This window comes from Rhinolophus ferrumequinum, chromosome 8, assembly GCF_004115265.2.
Source record: "Rhinolophus ferrumequinum isolate MPI-CBG mRhiFer1 chromosome 8, mRhiFer1_v1.p, whole genome shotgun sequence".
Classification (NCBI taxonomy): domain Eukaryota; kingdom Metazoa; phylum Chordata; class Mammalia; order Chiroptera; family Rhinolophidae; genus Rhinolophus; species Rhinolophus ferrumequinum.
In genome coordinates, this window is record NC_046291.1 from 44,911,638 (window position 1) to 44,933,409 (window position 21,772).

The 21,772-nt window shown below is 33.7% G+C and overlaps 1 protein-coding gene across 1 annotated transcript in view; it reads left to right on the top strand.

The window, feature by feature from the left end:
* Positions 1–21,772, top strand: part of CERKL (ceramide kinase like) — a 105,057-nt gene that overhangs the window by 36,135 nt on the left and 47,150 nt on the right. Inside the window, exon 2 of the mRNA XM_033111966.1 lies at positions 10,558–10,800. Coding sequence (XP_032967857.1) covers positions 10,558–10,800 — 243 coding nt within the window. The remainder of the gene's footprint in view (positions 1–10,557; positions 10,801–21,772) is intronic.

Sequence of the window (21,772 nt, forward strand, 5' to 3'; positions counted from 1 at the left end):
GCATTTTGAATGAATCTTTCACTCATGCATGATTTTATCACATCCTGCATTGGCTATTTGGAAAATCTGGTGTACTGAGTTATATAGAGCTTCCAAATGTTGAAACATTTTATTATACGATATTTAAACAATATTGGATACATTAGTATCACCGCCCATGTCATCAGGAAATTCTTTAAGTATTGGGAATCTGTCCAGTTCATTGTGGCAGATAAAAGTTTCACAAAGTTATAATTTTTGCTCGAAAGCTTGAATTTTATCATTGACAACAAAAATTCTCAGTTGTTTTTCTTGACCGGCTAACTTTGCTCATTTCCCAGAAAAATGTTTGCCAAATATTCATGTCTGAATTCCGTAGACTGTCAGTTGATCACTCAAATACAAATGGTCTTCCACAAAAACCAAATAATTCAGCTGCAACTGAAATGGTATAAGTGCTTTTCCTGGAGAGAATCACCACTTTCATTTGTAGCATAAATGCTTTATGCATATTTCCTATTTCATTATGCATAATATTAAAAAGAAATGTACTCAAGTCTAGAGATTTAATTTTTTTAAATTAAAGTGTTACTGTTTCATCAAGAACAGTTAAGTAAAACTGGCTTTTTTAACTGAATTTGAGGTGGTAAAGAATGTAACACTTATTAGTGAAATTTGGGTGTCACTGCCTTGATTCATGCTGATACCAGTCTTAACTATTGCCTTTATACTATCAGCGAAAATGTCAAATGGTGAAAAAGGCAAATATCTTAGTATTATTACAAAAATCATTTTGACCCTGTATATCCTCTGAGACTACACATTGAGAATTTCTGATATAAGTGTTTGATTTAAGTATTTAAATGATTGAGTTAATTTGCCAATTTCTCCTGTCAGTATACAACAACAGTATAAGTATAGATGTATTTTATTAACAGTAGAGATTTAGGGGGGAAAAATGATTTCTATGTGCTCCCCAAGCTATTTGAAACATGAATAAATTATGTGTCAAAAAAAAAGCTTTAGAATAGAAGATTTTCTATAATTGGAAGTCAAACTAAATTTTCAATTATACTGATATTTCCAAAATCAACTTATGTGGCATTTATGATTAAACATAGCTCATGTAATTTAAAATTGTTAGTATCACTTTGTATCATAGGCATTAAATGTTGGTTTAAATACAGAATTACATGTTTACTGTCTACATTTCAAATCCTCAAACTAAAGAGTAACTAAACATTTTTACTGATTAATTTATTTTGGACTTCAAGCAAAAATACCTATATATCTTTAAGCACTTAAATTCTTCACAGAAGTATCTAAGCTGTTTATACATGATAGAAATAGCTAAGTGGAAAAAAATTACAGATAGAAATTGAGCATTAATTTTTTTACTTGGTGTGATGAATATGTGACGGGTATTTGGCAATTTCTCTCTGTTTCTCTATGTAAATGATAAGTTTAGTTTCCTCTATAATTTTACTGGGTAAGGTGCTATTTTTTTTGTCACTCTTGGTATGTATATGTATTTAGGAACTTAAACTTTTCTGCTAACAAATGTTATGTCATAATTGAGGAGAGTAATGTATTGTGATGCATTTTTCAGTAAGCTACAGGAGCAGCCCTATTTGTTTAAACCCTGGTTTAACCTGATTATTAACAATTAAATTGTGTTTTCTTCTTACAATTAAAGTGTATTCAAATTTATTGGTCCCTTGCCTCACAGATTTATCTCAGTATGTGGTGTATTCAAACAGAATTTTGTATTTTTAATTAGGGGATTAGATAAGTAATTCTGAAGAGCCAAAAAAAAATTGTTAGACATCACATTGCTTAACCATCTAATATACCATAAATGTCTGTATGCACTATGTTGTGGGAGTCATCTCTCAGGCAGGCTTGTTTTTCAGGCAGTATTTTAAAGAGTGGACATGTGCAGAAACTGTGAGCACAATTAGCGCCAAGCAGATAAATCCAGCTCTAATCCTGTTTACGGTCTGCATCAGACAGATGTGCCAAGATTGATTTAGACAAGCCCTCGGCTTACAGTAATATTCTTAAAAGTGCCGTTCTCTGTTCTATTTTTGTTAAACCTTTGCTAAATATTCTTAAGTGTTGTTGGTTTTACTCTTCTTATTAACCACTGTAACCTACTTTAAGCAGGTCCTGCTTTGCTCTCATGGTGACAGGGTAATCTGCCAGGAGAGGTTATCTTTATTCCCTGTAATTAAATTGACTTTTCTCCCCAAGAAAATACAACAATAGGAAGTGGGTGCTGAATTAAATAAATAGCATGATATCCAATAGACGTATACTTAAATCCCCTGCAAGAACAGATGGTCCCCTGTATCTCTGTAAGTAATGTGAGAGGACAGTCAATGTTCTGAAACAACTAGCTATAACCAATACGATACTAATGAACCAATAGATTTCATGTAATAAACCACATGCCACAAAACCAAACTATATGTCATCTGGAAGGTTTTACTTCTCATAATCTGCAAAAAAACAGTGTCTCTAGGTGATTTCTATATTTTTATCTACTGTTATCAAATATTAATTTATGGATAAAGTTTTACTTCATACTTTTCACCAATAAAGGTATATTTTACATTAAGATAAAATTAAAATTATATTTAAAGTACATGCCCCAAAGTATGCTCTTTATTTTTTTAATGGCTCTTTTAACGTACTATCTTAGGTCGTACATGGAAATGTAGCTTTTGCCTACAATTATGAAAACATTTGCTTTTATGTGCGGCAGAAACTGGTTGTACAATAACAGGTTGCTAACAGAGATCGAAGCAGCTATCTCATAAATGGAAAACTAAGCAGAGATATAAGACCTAATTTTTGTCAGCATTTATAGATAAAATAGTTTATAAGTAAACAATATTTTTCTGATTCACATGGAGAATAGAATCTGAGTCATTCTTAAGTTACTACTACAAAGGAGTGTAACTAAGTGCTCAATTTTATATGCCCGAAACAATAGTCTTCTCTGTGAATAGGGTTTCTTTTCTTTCTTTTCCTCTTCAATCTTGTTTCTCATAAATATTTGTATATTCTAAGTGTGTCCCAAAGAGTAAGGTATGTTGTGGGGGTGTTGGGGGAGTTGAAGAGAAGCAGTGACCTGCTGGGATTTTCAGTTTATCCCACTATCAGATGATCTCCAGAACCTTCAACTTCACTGTGGGTTAGCCTGAGGGCTTTCCACCTAGAAACCTGAGGAACCTTTGGCCTTAGCTCTCTTTCAAGTCTAGGAAACCAAGGTCCCGCTGAGCCAGCTGGTCTGCTACTTATATCTTAATTTCAAAAACAAAATGAAGACTAGAAAAGCACCACCTAATCTGATGACTGATTAAACAATAGTTACAAACTTTTGAAGTAAAACATTTTAAATTCAAATTCACAGAATTCTAAGTTTTATTCCTGAAGACCGTATTCAGAACGAGAAAATAATTTTCTGTAAAACTAATATTACACGTATCTTCACCTGTGTTATGAAACAGTTACATTCAAAATGAAGTGAGTCCTGTGATTAGAGAGAACTGGGCAGATTTACTTATGTAATGTCAATGATCGACCTTGCAGGAATGAACAATAGATCAGAATTTCTACGTAGGACATTGGTACCTGAGAAATTTATATAGCTGCTGAGAAAAATAGAGTGTTGAAGAACATTCTCCTATTGTTAGAAATTTGTAAAAAGCTATTCATAGATATCCTTATTTTCTTTTCAAATAAAAATAAAATGTTTTTTTTTTCTAAATCTGTTATTCTTCTTCACCTTTTCTTGTCACATTGGCAAAGAGACCATTCATGTGAAAACCCGAATTTGAAGCTATAGGTAAATGAGGAAAAAAGAGATTGGAAGCCCGAGCAGGGAAAGCAGGAAATACTTCTCAGCGCGTTACAAGTTATAGGGATTTTCAGAATTTTTCACTTCTGTGACCTCTTAGTTGTTATAATCAAATCTTCCATCTCCTTGAAGGTCACCTCATTTTCTGATGAAATACTCAGTTGTTTGACACATTTATTGTCTTGCTGTTTTCCTAAGAACTAGTTAGAGACAACAATGGTTGGACAACTGTTTTTTAAGTTTGACCAGATTTAAATCAGAGCCAGAGGGTCAGATGAGAGTGTGTTTACTTGAAGAAGGTCCTAATGTAGGTCCAACATTGGTAAGGAGTTGTAGTAAAAACCAGTTCATTTGCTTGGATTTAAATCTTGAAATCTTCCTCCTATCAGATGTATGACCATGGACAAAGTTACTTAAACTCTCTGTCCTGAATTTCTTCTCTTTTAGGAAAATGCAGTTGTTACATAGGGTTGTTGTTTTGAGGATTAAATGAGATAATACATGTAAAGTGTTAAGGGTCATGTCTGGCATATAGCACATGCTCATGAAATATTAGCTACCCTTACATTTTAGGAAATGAAATTTAAAAAATTAAACAGATAATAAGAAACTATTTTAGGATGAGCAAAGGAAACAATCTTTTTCAATTAATTACAGAAAATTTTCATTGTAGAAAAATGAGAAATTCATATACACAAACTAAATCACAATCTTACTATTCTTCCAACTTTTCATATGCATATTCATATATATGTTCATATGAAAATATATATACATTATGTGTTAAATAAATACATGCAAAACAGTAATGGAAATGTGCTATACTATTGTAGACATGTTTCTAATCAGATTTCTACATTTTAATGGCTGAATAGCATTCTGTTATATAAATATATTTTACAGAACCAATACTCTACTATTGCACATTTAGGTTGTTTCCAAGTTTTCACTCAAATAATGCTTGGGTAAGCATTCTTTTAGCTAAATTGTGCATACTTTTTATTCCCTTAGGGTAAATTCCTGAAAATAAATTGCTGTATCAAAAATATGCATATTTTCAAGCATTTTTCCCTTTTCACATATAAAAAAAGTATAAAATGTAATGCTGATTACAGAAAGGGAAAACTATGGAGGTTTATTAGAAAAAACTAATCTCATATTCCCTACCTCATATCTCTCTTTTAATAGATAACCAGTGTTAAGTTTGTTGTGTGTTTTCTGCTTGGGTTTATTTCATCTCCCTTTAACGAAAGGTGTGATGAAATCCCTCAGATTGCTTTGTAACTTGCTTTTATTCCACTTATTTATACCTCTTAACATGAATGTCTCTCCAGATGAGAACACAGAGATGTAACTCGCTCCTTTATGAGTGCAGAAAGCTGCCATTCAACCATCCTCTATTGAAGAGCGTGAATAGTGCTTCAAATAGTTTTGCTATTATAAATACTGCTGCAATTAACATTTGGAAATCTTTTGATACATATTCCAAACTTGTTCTCCAGCAGTTACCATTTTTGCATTCCCACCAGCACTGGGCTGGTTCCCTTTACCCACACCATCATTGAGCATTATTTTTGATCTTGTGCCAATCTAAAAGGCAAAAAATGGCATCTTGTTTTAATTTGCATTTCTTTGATTACTAATTAGATTGAAGTTTCTCATATGTTCATTGGTCAATTTGCATTTCTTCTTTTGTGAATTGCCTATCTTGGGTCTTTTATGTACTTTTCCACTAAAGTTTCTTTTCTTGATTAGATAGATTAATTAACTGTCATATGTTACAAATATTTCTGCCCAGTTGGCCTTTGCTTGTGACTTCTATTTATGGGTCTTTAGGACTTTATAAGCATTAAATAATTTTTATGTTAAGTAGCTCAGTCTCTGTATGTCTGCCTATACTGTCATACTTAGGGCTTTACTAATTTATGGTTATATATAAAGTTTCTTTTAATCTAGAAGACTGAGATATGGCTCTATTTTTTCTTTGTTTTCAAACGATTAACTAGTTCTAAATCGCCTTTTACTGAATATTTCCCATTGAACTTAGATGCCATCATTATCACATTAGTGACTTTTTTAAATGTATACAAGTATTTCCTTGGACCACTCATTTATATAATCGTAGATATTTTAATTATTGTAGCTTTACAAAATATTATCTTTGGTTGGGCATGTACTCCCCTTCATTACTATACTTTTAAAACATTTTCTTCATTAATGTAATATGTTTATTCCAAGAAAATTTGCAATCATTTGATTAGGTTCCTTGCCCCTCACATCAAAGAAAATACATTGAGATTTTGATTGGGATTGAATTATGAGTAGTTATTAATAACTAGAATACTGGCATGAAAAAATATGTTATCTTGGAATTCGGTATGTCTCCATTCACTTCTTTGTCTCTCGGTATATTCTGAGTGACTCCCCACTCCCCATATTAGTCCTCGATTATTTTGCTAAATTTATTCCTGCGTGTAATGTGCTTATTTGTATGGAATATTTTTATCCTCATTATACCTTCTCCCCAATATTAACATATTTGTAATCAACTTCTTTACTGGATATTCTTTTTAGTTCTAATGATTTTAAGTTGGTTCTTTTTGGATTATACAAATATATTACGATATCATTTATAAATGGTTATAGTTCAGCTCCCCCTCTGCCCCTTCCACTGCAATTGGTTGTTTTTTATTTCATTTTCTTTATTTTATTTTATTTTTTTTATTGGGGAACAGTGTGTTTTTCCAGGGCCCCTCAGCTCCAAGTCGTTATTTTTTCAATCTGGTTGTGGAGGGTGCAGCTCAACTCGAAGTCCAGTTGCTGTTTTTCAATCTTAGTTGCCAGGGGCACAGCCCACCATCCCATGCAGGAATCGAACCGGCAACCTTGTTGTTGAGACCTTGCGCTCTAACCAACTGAGCCATCTGGCTGTCCCTCTAGAAGCTCAGCAGCAGCTTGTTGTCTTCGATCTAGTTGTGGAGGGCACAGCTCACTGGCCCATGTGGGAATCGAACCGGCAGCCCTGTTGTTAAGAACTCGCACTCTAACCAACTGAGCCATCCAGCCATGCCTTCAGTTTCTATATGTATGGCATTGGTCAGAATGTCTAGAATAATTGGGAATAGTAAGAGTGATAATAAGTATTCTTGCCCTGTTTCCAGAAATTCTTTTAGTTTTCACCACTAAATTTAGTGTCTTTAAATTTGCAACTTACAAGAGGTTTTACATTGAAATAGTCTTTGAGTCGTTTACTGACAAAGTAAAGCACACATGGTAAAAAATATTCAGATTATAATACGGAACTTAGAGTGAAAAGAGTTTATTTCTTTCATTTTTTTTCTTTCCCTCAATGGTTCTTTGCTCCCTCCCTTCTTTCCTTCTTTCTTTCCACCTTCCCTTGGAGTTCTTATTTGTAGTATATTTAACTACATTAAAAAATTGAATTTATATGAGACACAGGTCATAACCAATATAAGATTAGCCTAAAAGTATATATTTTCAACATATACATATATAATACAAGACTAAATTTAAGAATATCTGAAGGACTCCTACAAATTAGTAAGAAATATACAAACAACCAAATAGAAGTAGGGAAATACATGTATAGAGGAAACTCTTTTAAGAAATACAAATGAAAAATAAATAAATGAAAGATGTTCAACTTCATTAACTGATTTTTGGAAAAGCACACACAGATTTAATCAAGGATAAAAATAGTTGTAGGTAAGTGATACAACTTATCCTGCACACATTCAGCTATATGAAGTAGACACCGGCTGCAATCCGTATATGGCAAGCAAGCTTCTTTCCATTTCATAGGGAACCATTTACTATGCAGTCTGTTACATACTATAGGGTGAGGATTTGTAAGGACTTCTGACAGGCCTGCTGCATTTCATTCTTGAGGGTAGAGGAAGGTTGTCAGATCTCTCTGGTACTTCCCAAGTGTTCTAGAGACCCTGGTCATATGCCTACCTGTTCATCAAGTACAAATATAATAAGTTCATTAGTTATATTACTGATAATTTACTGTGAAAGAGCTTGGTTGCCTTTCTATATAATACATACTGGCCAGCTTTCAGTTTCTAATGTATTCTTCCCTAAAAGGAACTAGGGCTTCTGGAGGAATCAAAATGAGCTTGAAACACTATGCTGTTATAAGAAAAAAAGGTTATTTCGAAGACATCTGGCAATTGTAACAAAGGAGCCAGATTGGAGAAACTCTCACTGGTCAGTATGTGACAATTTGGAGTATTAAAATAGTACCAAGAATTTTAATTAATTGAAAAGGTGATTCTGCAAAGGTCATAATTTCACATTATATCATGAAAGGGAACAAACAATCTAAAATATGCTGAAGAAGCATTTTCAAATGTGATCTAGGATCCCTTTAGGGAGTTAGTGAGGTCAAAGCTGTTGCATATTTCTAAGAACTTATTTGTTATTTTCACTCTCATTCTCTCCCAAGGATACAGTGGAGTTTTCCAGAGGCTACCCCATCTGTGGTGACATTGTTGCCCTGATGGGTAATGGAATGTGTGCTTTGTATTCTCGTGTTTTAAAAAGTCTCAATTTTAATGTCTAATACAGTAACTATTGATAGATATAACCTACATAAATAAAAGTTATTTGGAGCCCACAGTCTTTAAGAATGTAAATGGGTTCTGAGACCAAGGAGTTTGAGAGCCATTATACTAGAGAAAAGTAAATCTGACCAACATAGTTTAATCCATTAATATTTACAGAAAAGGCATGGGGTGAACCACTCAGTTCATTAAGGCATGTGGAACATTTTGGCTTATAATGATAGCATACTTTCACTTTATTGATTAGTTTAAATGATGATTGTAGTAATAGTGATGATTGTTTTGTTTTCTAAGACATATAAATGTTTCCTGTTGAATTGGTACTTGGAGGTTATTGAATTTCAGATAGATCACTGGGTGACAATGTATGCCTTTTGAGGAAATGACAGGCCTGAAAAATTGAGTTTCGGTTCACCCCATCCCACCACCGTAAGCATTGAGAAAAAGGATTCTTTGTTTCTTTTTTTTATTGGTACTGTCTACTTTGTGAGCAAGTAGGCTTTATAAGAGTTTACAGAATGGTTGGGAGAGGCCAAAAAATCTCCCTGAGAATGCCGAGAAGGCAATTCTTCAAGTACCTGAGCTTCCTTGCTCCTGCCTGAGAATATCATTGAGCCTGGTTAAGGGCTAAGGAAGCTGAGAGAGGGTCTCTGCTTTCTGGGTCTGTTTTAGTGCTGGTGTTATTTCTGTATCGGTTTTTATTGATTACTTTTTCTCCTATCATGAGTCATATTTTTCTGCTTCTTTACAGAAAGATTTGTGATTTTTGATTGACTAAGAGATATTTACCACTTAGGCTTACTGAATATTTTGGTATTCGTATAAAGATGCTTTAGTTTTGTTCTAAAATACAGTTAAGTTACTTGGGAACACTTCAATCCTTTTGAGGCTTGCTTTTAAGCTTTGTTAGGTGGATTCAGAATAGCCTTTAGTCAGCTCACTGATGAAACAATAACTCTTCTAAGTACTCTCCCCACTGTCCCGTGAATTTCAATATTTTTCCACTTTGGCTGGTGTGATCTCTGAGCATTGTTCTCTGTAATCCTTCAGGTGGTCCTTTCCCTGGCTTCACACATATGCTGATCCACACTCAGCTGAAGAGTCAAGGAGGACCTCTTCAGATCTACAGAGTTCTCTATGTGGGCAGCTCTCTCCTTCCTAATAATTTACCCAGTGAATTCGAGTCATGTTGGCTTTCCTGGACTCCTAGCTCCTGCTACTCAGAGAGACAACCAAGCTCCCCCTGGGGTCCCCTACCTGTACTGTGGCCTGAGGCAATCCTATGGCTCCTTTGTTGTCCTGCTTCTCAGCAATCACTGCCCTGTGCCACCTCATATCCAATGTCTGAAAATTGAAGTTTCCTATATCTTGTGTGCTTTTTAAGTTTTTTAAGTTGTTAAACAAAAAGTAAAACTAGTCACTGTGATTCCATATTGGCTAGAGTAGAAGTTTTAGAAACATTCTTTCAAAAGTATAAGACATTTCTATTTTGAGAGTCAATTGAAATGTCCTTTACTACAGTTATTTTCTGATCTGTGGTTAAGCAATAAAATTTCATGCCTCTATAAAATGAAGTCTGAATGTGGTAACAATGCAAATGGATCTTTCTTTCTAGATTGGCAGGAATTCATGTTTTCTACTCACAGTAATCTTATTCTACTTCCGTTTTGCACATATGTTACTTTACCTGAAACGTATGTCTCCTTTCCTTTGAATGTTGCCATCAACAACCTGTCATAAACTCAGTCCTGTTAGTGAATTCTGTTCTTTACTTTACTCTGTCCCTATTAGTACCAAGCAGCTTCTTGTGTGATACTGAGTGATTATTACTGAAATGTTGCTTTATTTATGTTCTTCGAATTCTTCCTATATTGAGTATCCTCAGGTTCTGAATGCCCTATGCCTTGTGTGGCAGGGACTCTCTTCCATTTTGCTATGTTTCATTTTTGGGAAAATAGGCCCAATTTTTCTTTTCTTTCCTTCCCATCTCATATAGGGATTGATATAAAGGACAATCATTTAAATTACAAATGACAAAGATTTTCTGGGTTTTCAGTATTTATTATTCATTCATATAAGAAATGGACACAATGGTTTTGATTGGAAAACTTAATTTCTTTTCAGGTGATTCCAAGTATGACGTGTTACATAAAGAAGAATTTATTGAACTCAAGGACATATTCTCTGTCAAATTGAAACGGCGTTATTTTGCTACACAGCACAAAAATGGTACTTTATTGGGTATCACACTCTTCATCTGTTTGAAAAAGGAACAAAATAAACTAAAGGATTCTACACTTGATCTTATTAATTTAAGTGACGACCACTGCGACATATGGTTTAGACAGTTCAGGAAAATTTTGGCAGGTAAGTACTCCTTATGGAAATTTTTAATGAATATAGTTTCCTTGATGTTGGTTATTATTCTAAACATGATGTTGTATTTAGGAGCACAGTAACTCTTGATTATGTTGAGGTAGTTTCCTTGTAATCCTAGTTTGTTGAGCATTTTATTAATGACTATTGAATTTTATCATATGCTTTATCTACATCGATTGAGATGATTATTTTTCTTTCCTTCATTCTGTTAATGTGGTATATTACATTGTTCGATTTTCATATGTTGAGCCATCCTTGCATTGCAGGAACAAATCCCAGTTGGTCATGGTGTATTCTTTTAATATGTTATGGAATTTGGTTTGCTGTTATTTTGTTGAGGATTTTTATATCAATATTCATAAGAGATATTGGTCTGCAGGTTTTGTGTTTTTTTTTTGTTTAGTAGTATTTTTATCTGGCTTTGGTATCAGAGTAATGCTGGCTTCATAAAATTAGGAAGTAACTCTTGAATGACCATTTCTATGAAGAAGCTTTGGTAATTTGAAATAACACAATTCTCAAATAATTTAGCTAACTTGAGAATTGTTTGTGAGAGCATATTTATTTTTCTATTAATGCCTCTTGAACTTATATAAGAATTTATTTACCTACACAGGGATGGCAAGTTCATGTATGTACTGGGTAATGAGAATAATAGTTTTTTGATGGTATTAGGTTGTTGCAAAAGTAATTGCTTTTTTTGCAATTTTTAGCCTTTTAAACTGCAATTATTTTTGCACCAACCTAATAACATTTAAGTTGTTCATTTCAGGATAGATTTTTCTAAAGGTAGATATCAGAGAAAAGAGAACATATTTACTAGAATATTATCTCCTAATGAATTCAGGATATCTGAAATTGTGTCATTTATATTTTACATACTAAATAAAATGCATGAATACAAATACAATGCAATTTGGATTTTTAGAAGATATCTTGTTAAAATGTAACCAAACTGAGTTTTAGGATTGATTTTTTTTCCCCTCATAGATTTGTAAATCTTGCTTACTTTCTTTTTAGCTTATTTCTTCCTGTTTGACAGATTGATCAGGGTAGAAGCAGTTGGTGTGGTGGATGGTACAGTTTGGAGTAAGGTGACACAGGACAGAGATGAGGGCTGAACAAAGGGCAGGCACACGTTGTTGTTAGAAAGTTTTAGGCCCGACATCATTAATCAAGAAGACTGAGGACCCAAGTTGGTCAAGGGCAGCCAACTGATAATGTTACACTCCTAGAAGATAAGCTGAAGTGACATAGTAAAACTAGGTGACCTTGTTATTAAGTGGGCCCCATGCTTCCTTGTTAGCCCCTTTGGGACCTTCAAGGAGACCTGATTCTTTCAAGAAGGCAGGAAACCACAGAGGCCATAGTTTAGTGTATCTCTCTGAAAACATAGAGGATAGGTATATTTAGCTAAAAGCATTCCACTTTAACAGTAGGTCTTTTATAGTGTTATTTTAACTTCATCTCAAAAGAGAATTTTTTAAAAAAGCTAAAATAAAAACTTAGTTCAATTGAATTAAATTTCCTAACATGGGCAGGTACTTATGAGACCTGTGTGGTCTATAAAATAAGGCTGTGTCATTTGATTTAGAGAGGCAAAGCTCTTCTTTGCACTGAAGGTCTGAGCTTATCTTTTCCCGTAGGCATTGTGAAGGGCTGGCTGTGTGATGTCAAAGGCAGCTTCCTCCATATATCTCACCCATAAAACCAATAGCCAGTAAGCAGAGGACATCATGACAAAGCTCAATTTAGTAAAAGCAATTTTATAGGAGTAGAGGGACTTGTCAAAAAATCAAACAAACACAACAAACGGTTCAAATATTTTTTCAGCTTAATGAATGATGTTTCGTCTTGGTCTAGGGTTAAAATCTAGGCAAATTACAGAGATGAATAAATTACATATCTTTTAGGCTCTTGTCTTTTGGGAATGTTGCTTTTTGTAACTTTGATTTTGATAACAGTTTGAGTCAGTAAATTATATGGGGTCATATTCTCTGGCATGGTTCTGGAGTACAGAGTGATTTTGCCGACTACAAGCAAATAGATTGACTTTTGCAATCAACCAACACAAACAAACACAAAAATCCAGGTTGAAATCATCTAATACAAATGAAGGAAACTAACCAAGCCAGATTGAATGAAGGCTCCATCTGTGCCCCGACTGAACTCAGCAGGCTCTGTAGGAGGAGCCAACTCTGCCTCCCCACACTCCACAAAGACAGACCAAGATGAGCTTCATCCTATACAAAGGAATGAGTAGGGCTCCAGAGTTCTCTACTAAATGTTGCATTCTACCTGCACTTACTTTTTAAGGTTACAGTCTTACAATATTTTTCTTGATGTTTCTTTCACTTTCAAATCCATGTAATCAAGGTGTTCATTAAAGGGTCTATCATCTGAGAGTCAAACACAGTTGACAAAAGCCTCATTCCAAAGTGTCTTTCATAGTCTTTCTGGGATGAGGGCGATTGCTTACTATTATTTCCTGGTCCTCTCTGGCTCTGATGCCACGGCATTAGGTCTATTTGTGAATGACCTTCCTGTCTCATATCCATTATTCCTGCTCTGGGCTACGCTGAATCAAGTTTGGCAGATGGTGATGGTTCCTTGGTTTCCAATTTTTTTTTTTTAAGTCCCCGCCCAAGAAATTTGTGTTTAAGCAGACTTAAGTTTGAGTCTGTGATAGAAGTTGAGGGTGTGATAGAATTTACATCACAAAAATAAAAATGACTTACAGTTCAATATTAGATGTCAATATTTTAAGTGCAAAGAACTTGATTTTAACTGATGCTGTGACAAGACCAGAAAATTTAAAAAAAAGGTTTTTTTTGCATAGATTTATTTGAATGTTGTCTTTAATCAGCAAATGGAATTTTTTTTTCCTGCCAGCTTTCTACACCTTTCCCCCCTTTTCTCCTTCTGTTAATAAAAAATATGAAGACATCAAAAGCCTCAATTAGTTGTTCTTTTAGTCTAATTAGTCTAACAATTATAATTTTAGTATATTTGGATCCTAAGTGTTATTTTCAAATTTGCACATTTATATTTTAACCTGGAGCAATGAATAAGATGTGATGAATTTTTGAGGAAAGAACAAATTGGCAGCTCTAGAAGGAGAAAGAAGGCAACTCTCAAATACTTTGTTGTAAAACTAATTGACAGAGTGACCGGATTATACTGGGTTTATAAATATAAAAAAAGAGTCTTAGAACTATTTCTATTTTAATTTGAAAATAAGTTCTTTTACAATCCAATTTTTTTGAACATAGTTGAGGACAGCATTTTTTTCTTAGTAATAGAAAAGTCAACATAACTTTATTCACTAACAGGCAATATGGGTTAATTCACCCAGCACACATTTTGTATCAGGCACTATATTAGGTGCTGAGAATATAAAAATGAATGAGATGTAATCTGGTATAAAACACTTTTGCTCTTGGAGACAGACAAGAACACTTGTATTATAAAGGTGTTAAAGGCCACAATGAAAATATGAACAAACTAATAAGGATCAGAACCATTGATCATTGATTCAGAAATTCAAATTTTTAAAAAATGTAATTAATTAAAGCTGATATGTAGTCAGTGATAAGGCTAAATAATTGTGGTGAAAGTCATTTAACAGTCTTTTCTGGTTTTTTATGCCTGTGATACAAAGATAAACATGCACAACCTTTAAATATAGCGTGTGTGTACTAGACATGTTAATTTCTATTCAGTTAGGGTGTGATTTAATCTTTGCACATTTGAGTTTCCTAGAAATGTTGAATTGAAGCTCTTCTGGATTCTGAACCAACCTTTCTTCTAGACGCCATAATCTATAAAACATGTTCATACTAGAGATATATTACAATATCCTGTTGGAGATGTTTGGCAGGCTACCATTTTGAGAGGAATACGTGAAGAGATGAGGAAGGATTGATGTGATGGGAATAGATAAAAGTGGCAAGAAAGTCATACAGAGTTAAAAAACAAAGCAGTGGACTAAATACAGAATTTTGGGGGATACTCATATATTAAAATAGGCAGAGAAGATAGTAGCCAGAACTAAAAAATAGCAGAAATGGTGAAGGAAACAGAAAAACATGTATAGCACAGGATCATTTAATTTTGTTATATTTAGGATTTGCTAATTTATTTTTAATATTTAATGGTTACCCAGAGACAATTAACAAAGGAATTTTTAGCACATATTTGGTTGAGTTATATTCTGGTAATTTTTGTCTCATTTCTGATGCTAATTTCATGACTAGGCAAATATAAATGAGCCATATTTAATGCATTTTGTCCTTGTGACGCAGCCTGTTCTTCTCACTCAATAGCCTCACTCAGTTTTCAGCTATGAAAAATGAAGAAATTGGAAAAATTACTTAAATATTTGTTTTTTATTCCTAAGAAGAGTAATTTTTCCTTGTTTCCCATATATGTCAAATCTGTTTCCCAGGTGATAATACTTTTGGTCTTCATTGGATGTTTTCATTGATAGCAAAAACCAGGGCTTCTTAAAACATTGATTTTGTTTAATACTTATGTTGTCTTATATATTAAAAAATCATGGTAAAATATATTTTTGGATTTCTTTTTTTTTTTAATCTAAGTTCTATCATCAATTATATTATAATGAACCAGGCAGAATTTTTCTTTTTTTTTTTTTAGCAGAACAGAATGATGTGAAGTTTTACTTGGATATGCTGCCAAATAATGTACAAATAATTTTTGTTATAAGCAAAAATAAACTGGAAATCAACATTATCATGATTATTTTAAAATGAACAGTTGTTATATGTCAAAAGTATGATAGCTTCAGACATTTGGTTGCTCACTATTTCAATTGGCAACACTTGTCTCCTTAGGGACAAGTTATTTTCTGCAAGAACATTATGTTTGAAATATGGGTAGTTTCTCTTTTGAAGCACTGAAAAAAGTGATATGAGTCTTTGTTTTATGACCAGTTGGGTTGGACATTAAAAATCATTCACGTCACTTCTGAATATGTTTTTACTATCAATATGTATTATAGTAACGTGAAAACTGATTAAATATGTATTACCTCATTTACATGTTAATATCAAGATCCAATCCCATTTAGAAGTACGCTGTCCAACAAAGATCATGTAATGTCTGCCTCCTGTAGTGGTTTCCAACTGGGCTCCGTGGAGTGTCATCACCTCATGCCCCAGGATGTGCCTCACTGGGTAGAATCCACACCTGCCACTCACTCGTGAGCAAGTGGAGCTTCTAATTGATATGTTTTATGTTTGTAGTAGTTCTGAGTAAGGCTTTGTTGAAACAAAGCTTCCAAAACAAAAACACTTGAAAATCTCTGATTTAGTGATTTCGCTAGGGATTGTAACCTGTTAGCATTGCTTTAACCTGTCATGCCTTTTTTTGTTCACCTCTAAGCACACACAGACCTCATGTTTTTTAGCTACTCAGATATACACTCACTATGGCAATGGCAAATTTTGAACTATCAGAGTTTCCGTGTAATTTTATTCTTTTCAATAAAAGTTACTTATTAAATATGTATTTAAATATTTTTCCTTTCTATAACTTTGTAAGATATTGCTTACCAATTTGCAAATAAGAAAAATATATTTTACCAAATCAGAGATTGAAATTGAATTGAAAAGTAAGTTTACTTCGAAGTTTTCTTTTTCTCCTTGAACTTTCTAAGCTGGACAATCAGAGGAAAACAATGAAATTAAACTAATTTATATTAAATACATAACAACTAGTAGCACTGTTTAGCTCTTCAAAGGACATTAATATATTTAAAAGAAAATCTTTTAAAAACCAAATGTCTAATTTTATCACATTTGTAACTGAAAATATAAATGTATGGAGACATTGTTTTCATGCAAAATTTGCTTAATAAAGGATAGGAAAAATTTATCTTGAACCTAGAAAGTTCTAGTTTTATATTTTGAGCTGTTTCCATTCTAGCAATTAGCAGTGTGGAAAATCACCATGAGTTAAAAGTCTGTAGACATAATAAACTGTAGCAATACATCCCCAAGAACTTCACATGGTAGAACAAGCACAGAATATGGAACAAGTACTTTTAAAATGATCAAACAAAAAGTGAAATTGAAAACGTAAAAGAATGGGGTGCAATCAAAAGGGATATCATTTTTGCTATGATGTATGTATGTGTGAATTTCATTTTTTAAAAATTCATCCTCAGGGTTTGCTTTTGCTGAGTGTGAAAATTTAGAGGTTTTGATTAAATAGGTCTGGATGGACCCAGGCAGGAGTTTCCTTAAGAAGTCCCTGCAGTGATTCTAGTGTTGGCCAGATCCAAGAACCACAGATGTTGAAGATTTGAACAACACAAGTTAGAGTTAATGAACATATATAAAACTCTGCACTCCACACTTAACCAAAACTACCTTTGCAGGGGTTAATTATAGATGGCAGAACATTCTTAGTATGTTAAATGTTCTTAAAGGTTAGCCAACCCCTATTCCTGACACAAGTAATGCTGTCACTTACTCCTTGGGATTGACTGCTTCACAAAAGCCTGTTAAAGACTGACAGAGGCATGCCAAAGGTTTCTCTTGTCACTTTAAATTTCTTTTACTAGCATCGGCTGGAACTCATAGCCTTTACTCTTTCTACGGAAGGCAAACTAGAATTACCACTTTACAAACTGTAAGTGTTGTTTATACTTGTATGAGTGACCCAAGGCCATCTTCCCAAGTACTTCTCACTGGCCTCCACAGCATTTTTATCCTGGATGAGGTATATGTTTTTGCCTGCAATTCATTATATTAAATTTAAAAACAATTAATTGGTGTCTTATAGAAGAAAACTTATTCCTGCTTCAGTCATTGACAGAGTACCCTGAGAACAGGAGTTGAGGTAGATTCATTCTCAAGTTATTTCTGACATATTTCAAATTCTTTTGCTAGATAAAAGTCCTTTCGACTGTGTCTTTTGTATAACAAAATTTCATCTCTGGAGAAGAAAATTAGGTGTGCTTCGTCATATCTTATCATGTGATTATATTTAAAAGACTTAATAAGGATTTCTCTAAATATATCCATTCAGTAAAATGTTCAATCAGGTTTTTATGGTATTCAACAAAGTAGTTAACATTTTTTCCTTCATTGAATTACAGAGAAGTCATTATTAAAAAGAAAATTAAACTTTAATGATAATAGTCGACATTTATTAACCATTTGCTATATGCCACTTTTGTAAGCAATTATTATAAATTAGTTCATTAAATCTCATAATAGCATCAAGAACTACAAATATGTTCTCACATAAAAAGGGGAATAATACTTATGTGTTTTGTTAGGTTTGAGGAATTAAAATAATGCATGACTTAGCAAATAGTAGAATTAAGTAAATTATTATTCTCATTATCACCTCTTAGCTTATATATGAGAAAACAAAGGCTTAAAATAGTTGAAAAATTGGCTAATCTGAGGTTAAACAGCTAATATGTGATAGAGGAGCTGGGAACAAGTGTGTATCTGTCTGAGTCTGCAGCCTGAGCCCTCAATCCCTGCACTGTTGCCTCCCAGGTCGCAATCCTTAAGTATATGATATTTACTGTATGGTTTAGACTCTATCTTGAGAAAAGGACTTCAGACACTTTTCTTCTTAGTAAGGAAGTTCCTCATCATGTTCGAAGATTATCCCTTTCTTGTGTTTTTTTGTTTTCTTTTCAATTAAAGTTTGTTGGGCTGACAATTGTTAGTAAAGTTACCTAGGTTTCAGGTGTACAATTCTGTAATACATCATCTGTGTATCTATCACATTGTGTGTTCACCACCCAGATTATCCCTTTCTCGTGTTCTTTTTCTAACATGATACAGAGTCCTTGAGTTCTAAAGCTTACCCTCATCATGACTGCCACCATTATTAAGATTTCTCAAATGCCTTGGAATGAATTGGGCATACACTATGAAAAAAATGGCTGACTTTTTATTAGCCTAAAGGAATTTAAAAACACATATAACCACACTAGTTTGTGATTGATTCCCAGGCTTTATCTTTAGCAGAGTTTTTAAAGCAAAATACCAGTGCTTACAACCTACAAGAGAGATTAAAAATTGGATCAGTCTTTAGATGAGAGTATAATGGATTGTCATTTAACAACTTTTTCAGTGGAAAGAAATGAAGTACAAAGTAATAAAGCATCATTTTCACAGTATGCATAAGTGGAAAATACATAATATTTTGTAGTAAGTGACAAATTATTAATAAGCTCCCTGGCATTCATTAGACTAACATTAATGGTAATGAAATTGTGTGATATTTAGATATTATATGTAACTGCAGGATTTTTATTATTTTTTATGAATATATTTGTTGCTGTTTGAGGCAGGTAGGTGGATGTTTACAATGATTACATGCTGGAGCATTGTGATAATATTTTCAAATCAACCACGTTTTCATCTTATTTATCATTAAAGAGAAAACATCTATTTAAAAATTTTTATTCTTTGAAAAATTATCTTAAGTGGAAAATTATGTATTTTGAAAATGTGTATTTTCCGTTTCTACTAGTCATATGCTTTAGTTGTTTTTCCAATGAAAAGAGAAGAGATGGGTAAAGGTGAAGTCTGCTTGTGTGGTCGGGTTCCTGGGGTCTCGGCAGCATCTTCTGCAGGCTGTGTTCTCGTGTGCCTTCCCCCTTCCTAGGTGGCAAAGCTAGAAACTTCCATCTGTTTAGGGCGCTCCTCGTGTCTTATTTGCCCAGTGAAGTCCAGGTTGCAGTTCAACGCCTGGTGTAACCAGCAAATCCTCTGAAAACTGAACTACAAAGCACAATCAGCACTTCCTCTTTTAGGTTTGGTAGCATTTTTCATTCCTAATAGACCACGTGGTTGCTTGCATACTAATTGTTGGTTTATGGTAGGTGATACCTTGTTAGACTGTAAGCTCTTTTGAGCATAGAGATTTTTTTTTTTTAAACGTGAATAGGGTTTCACATATAGTAAGTACTCCTTAAGTGTTTGTTATTATCATTATTTTATTTCTAATACTTGCCACAGTGCCTAGCTCAGTAGATGTTGGCAAAGTGAACTGAATTTATGGCTTGTCTGTTGTTAGGCATTGTCCTAGCTGCTTCTGACATAAACCAACTCATTTAATCTTTATAACAATATTTTGTGGTTAAGATTTTTTTAAGTCCCCATAGATAGTTCAGGAAACAGAACTCTGAGACATTGATTGACTTGCCCTGGGTCATGCAGTTATAAAGTAAGTTTCAAACCCAGGATTTTCTAACTCAATAATCCACCTGTTTTTTACTACACTACACTGCCTCCCAACAGAAAGATTTAGAACCTTATTTATTTATTTATTTATTTATTTATTTATTTATTTATTTTTAATAAAAGAGTAGTTTGTATTGGTTTCTTGAAAGGCAGAATATAACTGACTGTGCTTTGTATTTGGAACTAAATCTGTTCTTGTCAAGTATATATTTTTGTAAAGTCTGTGGCAGCACTGGAAAGGGTGTCATTAATGGGCCATGCAGGCTACAGAATTTCTGAACGTGAGAAGCTGATTCTGAAACTGGTTAGCTGGAAAAGCCAGCTAGTGCTGAAACTTTGGTATTGATAAAGTCCTTTTGAAATCTAAGAGGACAGGGCTTTACTGTCCCCCAAGTGGAGCAGTAAGACTGGAAGGCTCAAAACAGTCTGACAGGATACATGCTCAGTGTTTACCAGTGGTTTTCTTTCCAAAAGGAAAGCATCATTTAAAAAAAATTTTTTTCATTTAGAGTTCACATTCAATATTTTATATTAGTTTCACATGTACAGCATAGTGGTTAGACATTTATATAATTTATGCAGTGATCCCCCTGATTAGTCTAGTACCCACCTAGCACTATACACAGTTGTTGTAACATTATTGACTATATTCTCTATGCTGTACTTTACATTCCCATGACTATTTTGTGACTACCTTTTTCACCCAGTTCCCCCACCCCCTTCCACTGGCAACCATCAGTTTGTTCTCTGTGAGTCTGTTTCTGTTTTGTTTGTTCATTTATTTTATTCGTTACAGTTCACATGTAAGTGAGATCATATGGCATTTGTCTTTCTCAGTCTGACTTATTTCCTTCAGTCTGACTTCAGTCTGACTTAGTTCACCTCTAATAGGTCCATCTATGTTGTCACATGTGGTAAGATTTCATTCTTTTCTTTTAATGACCAAGTAGTATTCCATTGTATATAGTATATACCACATCTTCTTTATCCAATTGTCTATTGACGGGCCCTTGGGTTGCTTCCATATCTTGGCTGTTTAAACAGTGCTGCAATGAACAGAGGGATGCTTATATCTTCTTGAATTAGTGTTTTAGATTTCTTTGGTTAAGTACCCAGAAGTGGAATTGCTGCGTCATAAGGTAGTTCTCGTTTTAATTTTTTGAGGAACCTCCAAACTGTTTTCCATAGTGGCTGCACCAATTTGCAGTCCCACCAACAGTGTTCAACCGTTCCCTTTTTTCCACATCCTTGCCAACAATTGTTTGTTGATTTATCGATGATAGCCATCCTCACTGGTGTGAGGTGATATCTCATTGGTTTTAATTTTCATTTCTCTGATGATTAGTGATGTTGAGCATTTTTTCATATGTCTATTCACCATGTGTCTATTCAGGTCCTCTGTCCATTTTTTAATTGGATTTTTTTTTTTTTTGGTGTTGAGATGTATGAGTTCTTTATAAATTTTGGTTATGAACCCCTTATCAGATGTATCATTGGCAAATATCTACTCTCATTCAGTAGGATGTCTTTTTGTTTTGTTGATGGTTTTCTTTGCTGTACAAAAACTTTAGTTTGATGTAGTCCCATTTGTTTATTTTATTTTTTTTGTTTCCCTTGCCCAAAGAGATACATCAGAAAAAATATCACTAAGAGCAATGTCAGAGAGTTTACTGTCTATGTTTTCTTCTAGGAGCTTTACAGTTTAAGATTAAAGACTTACA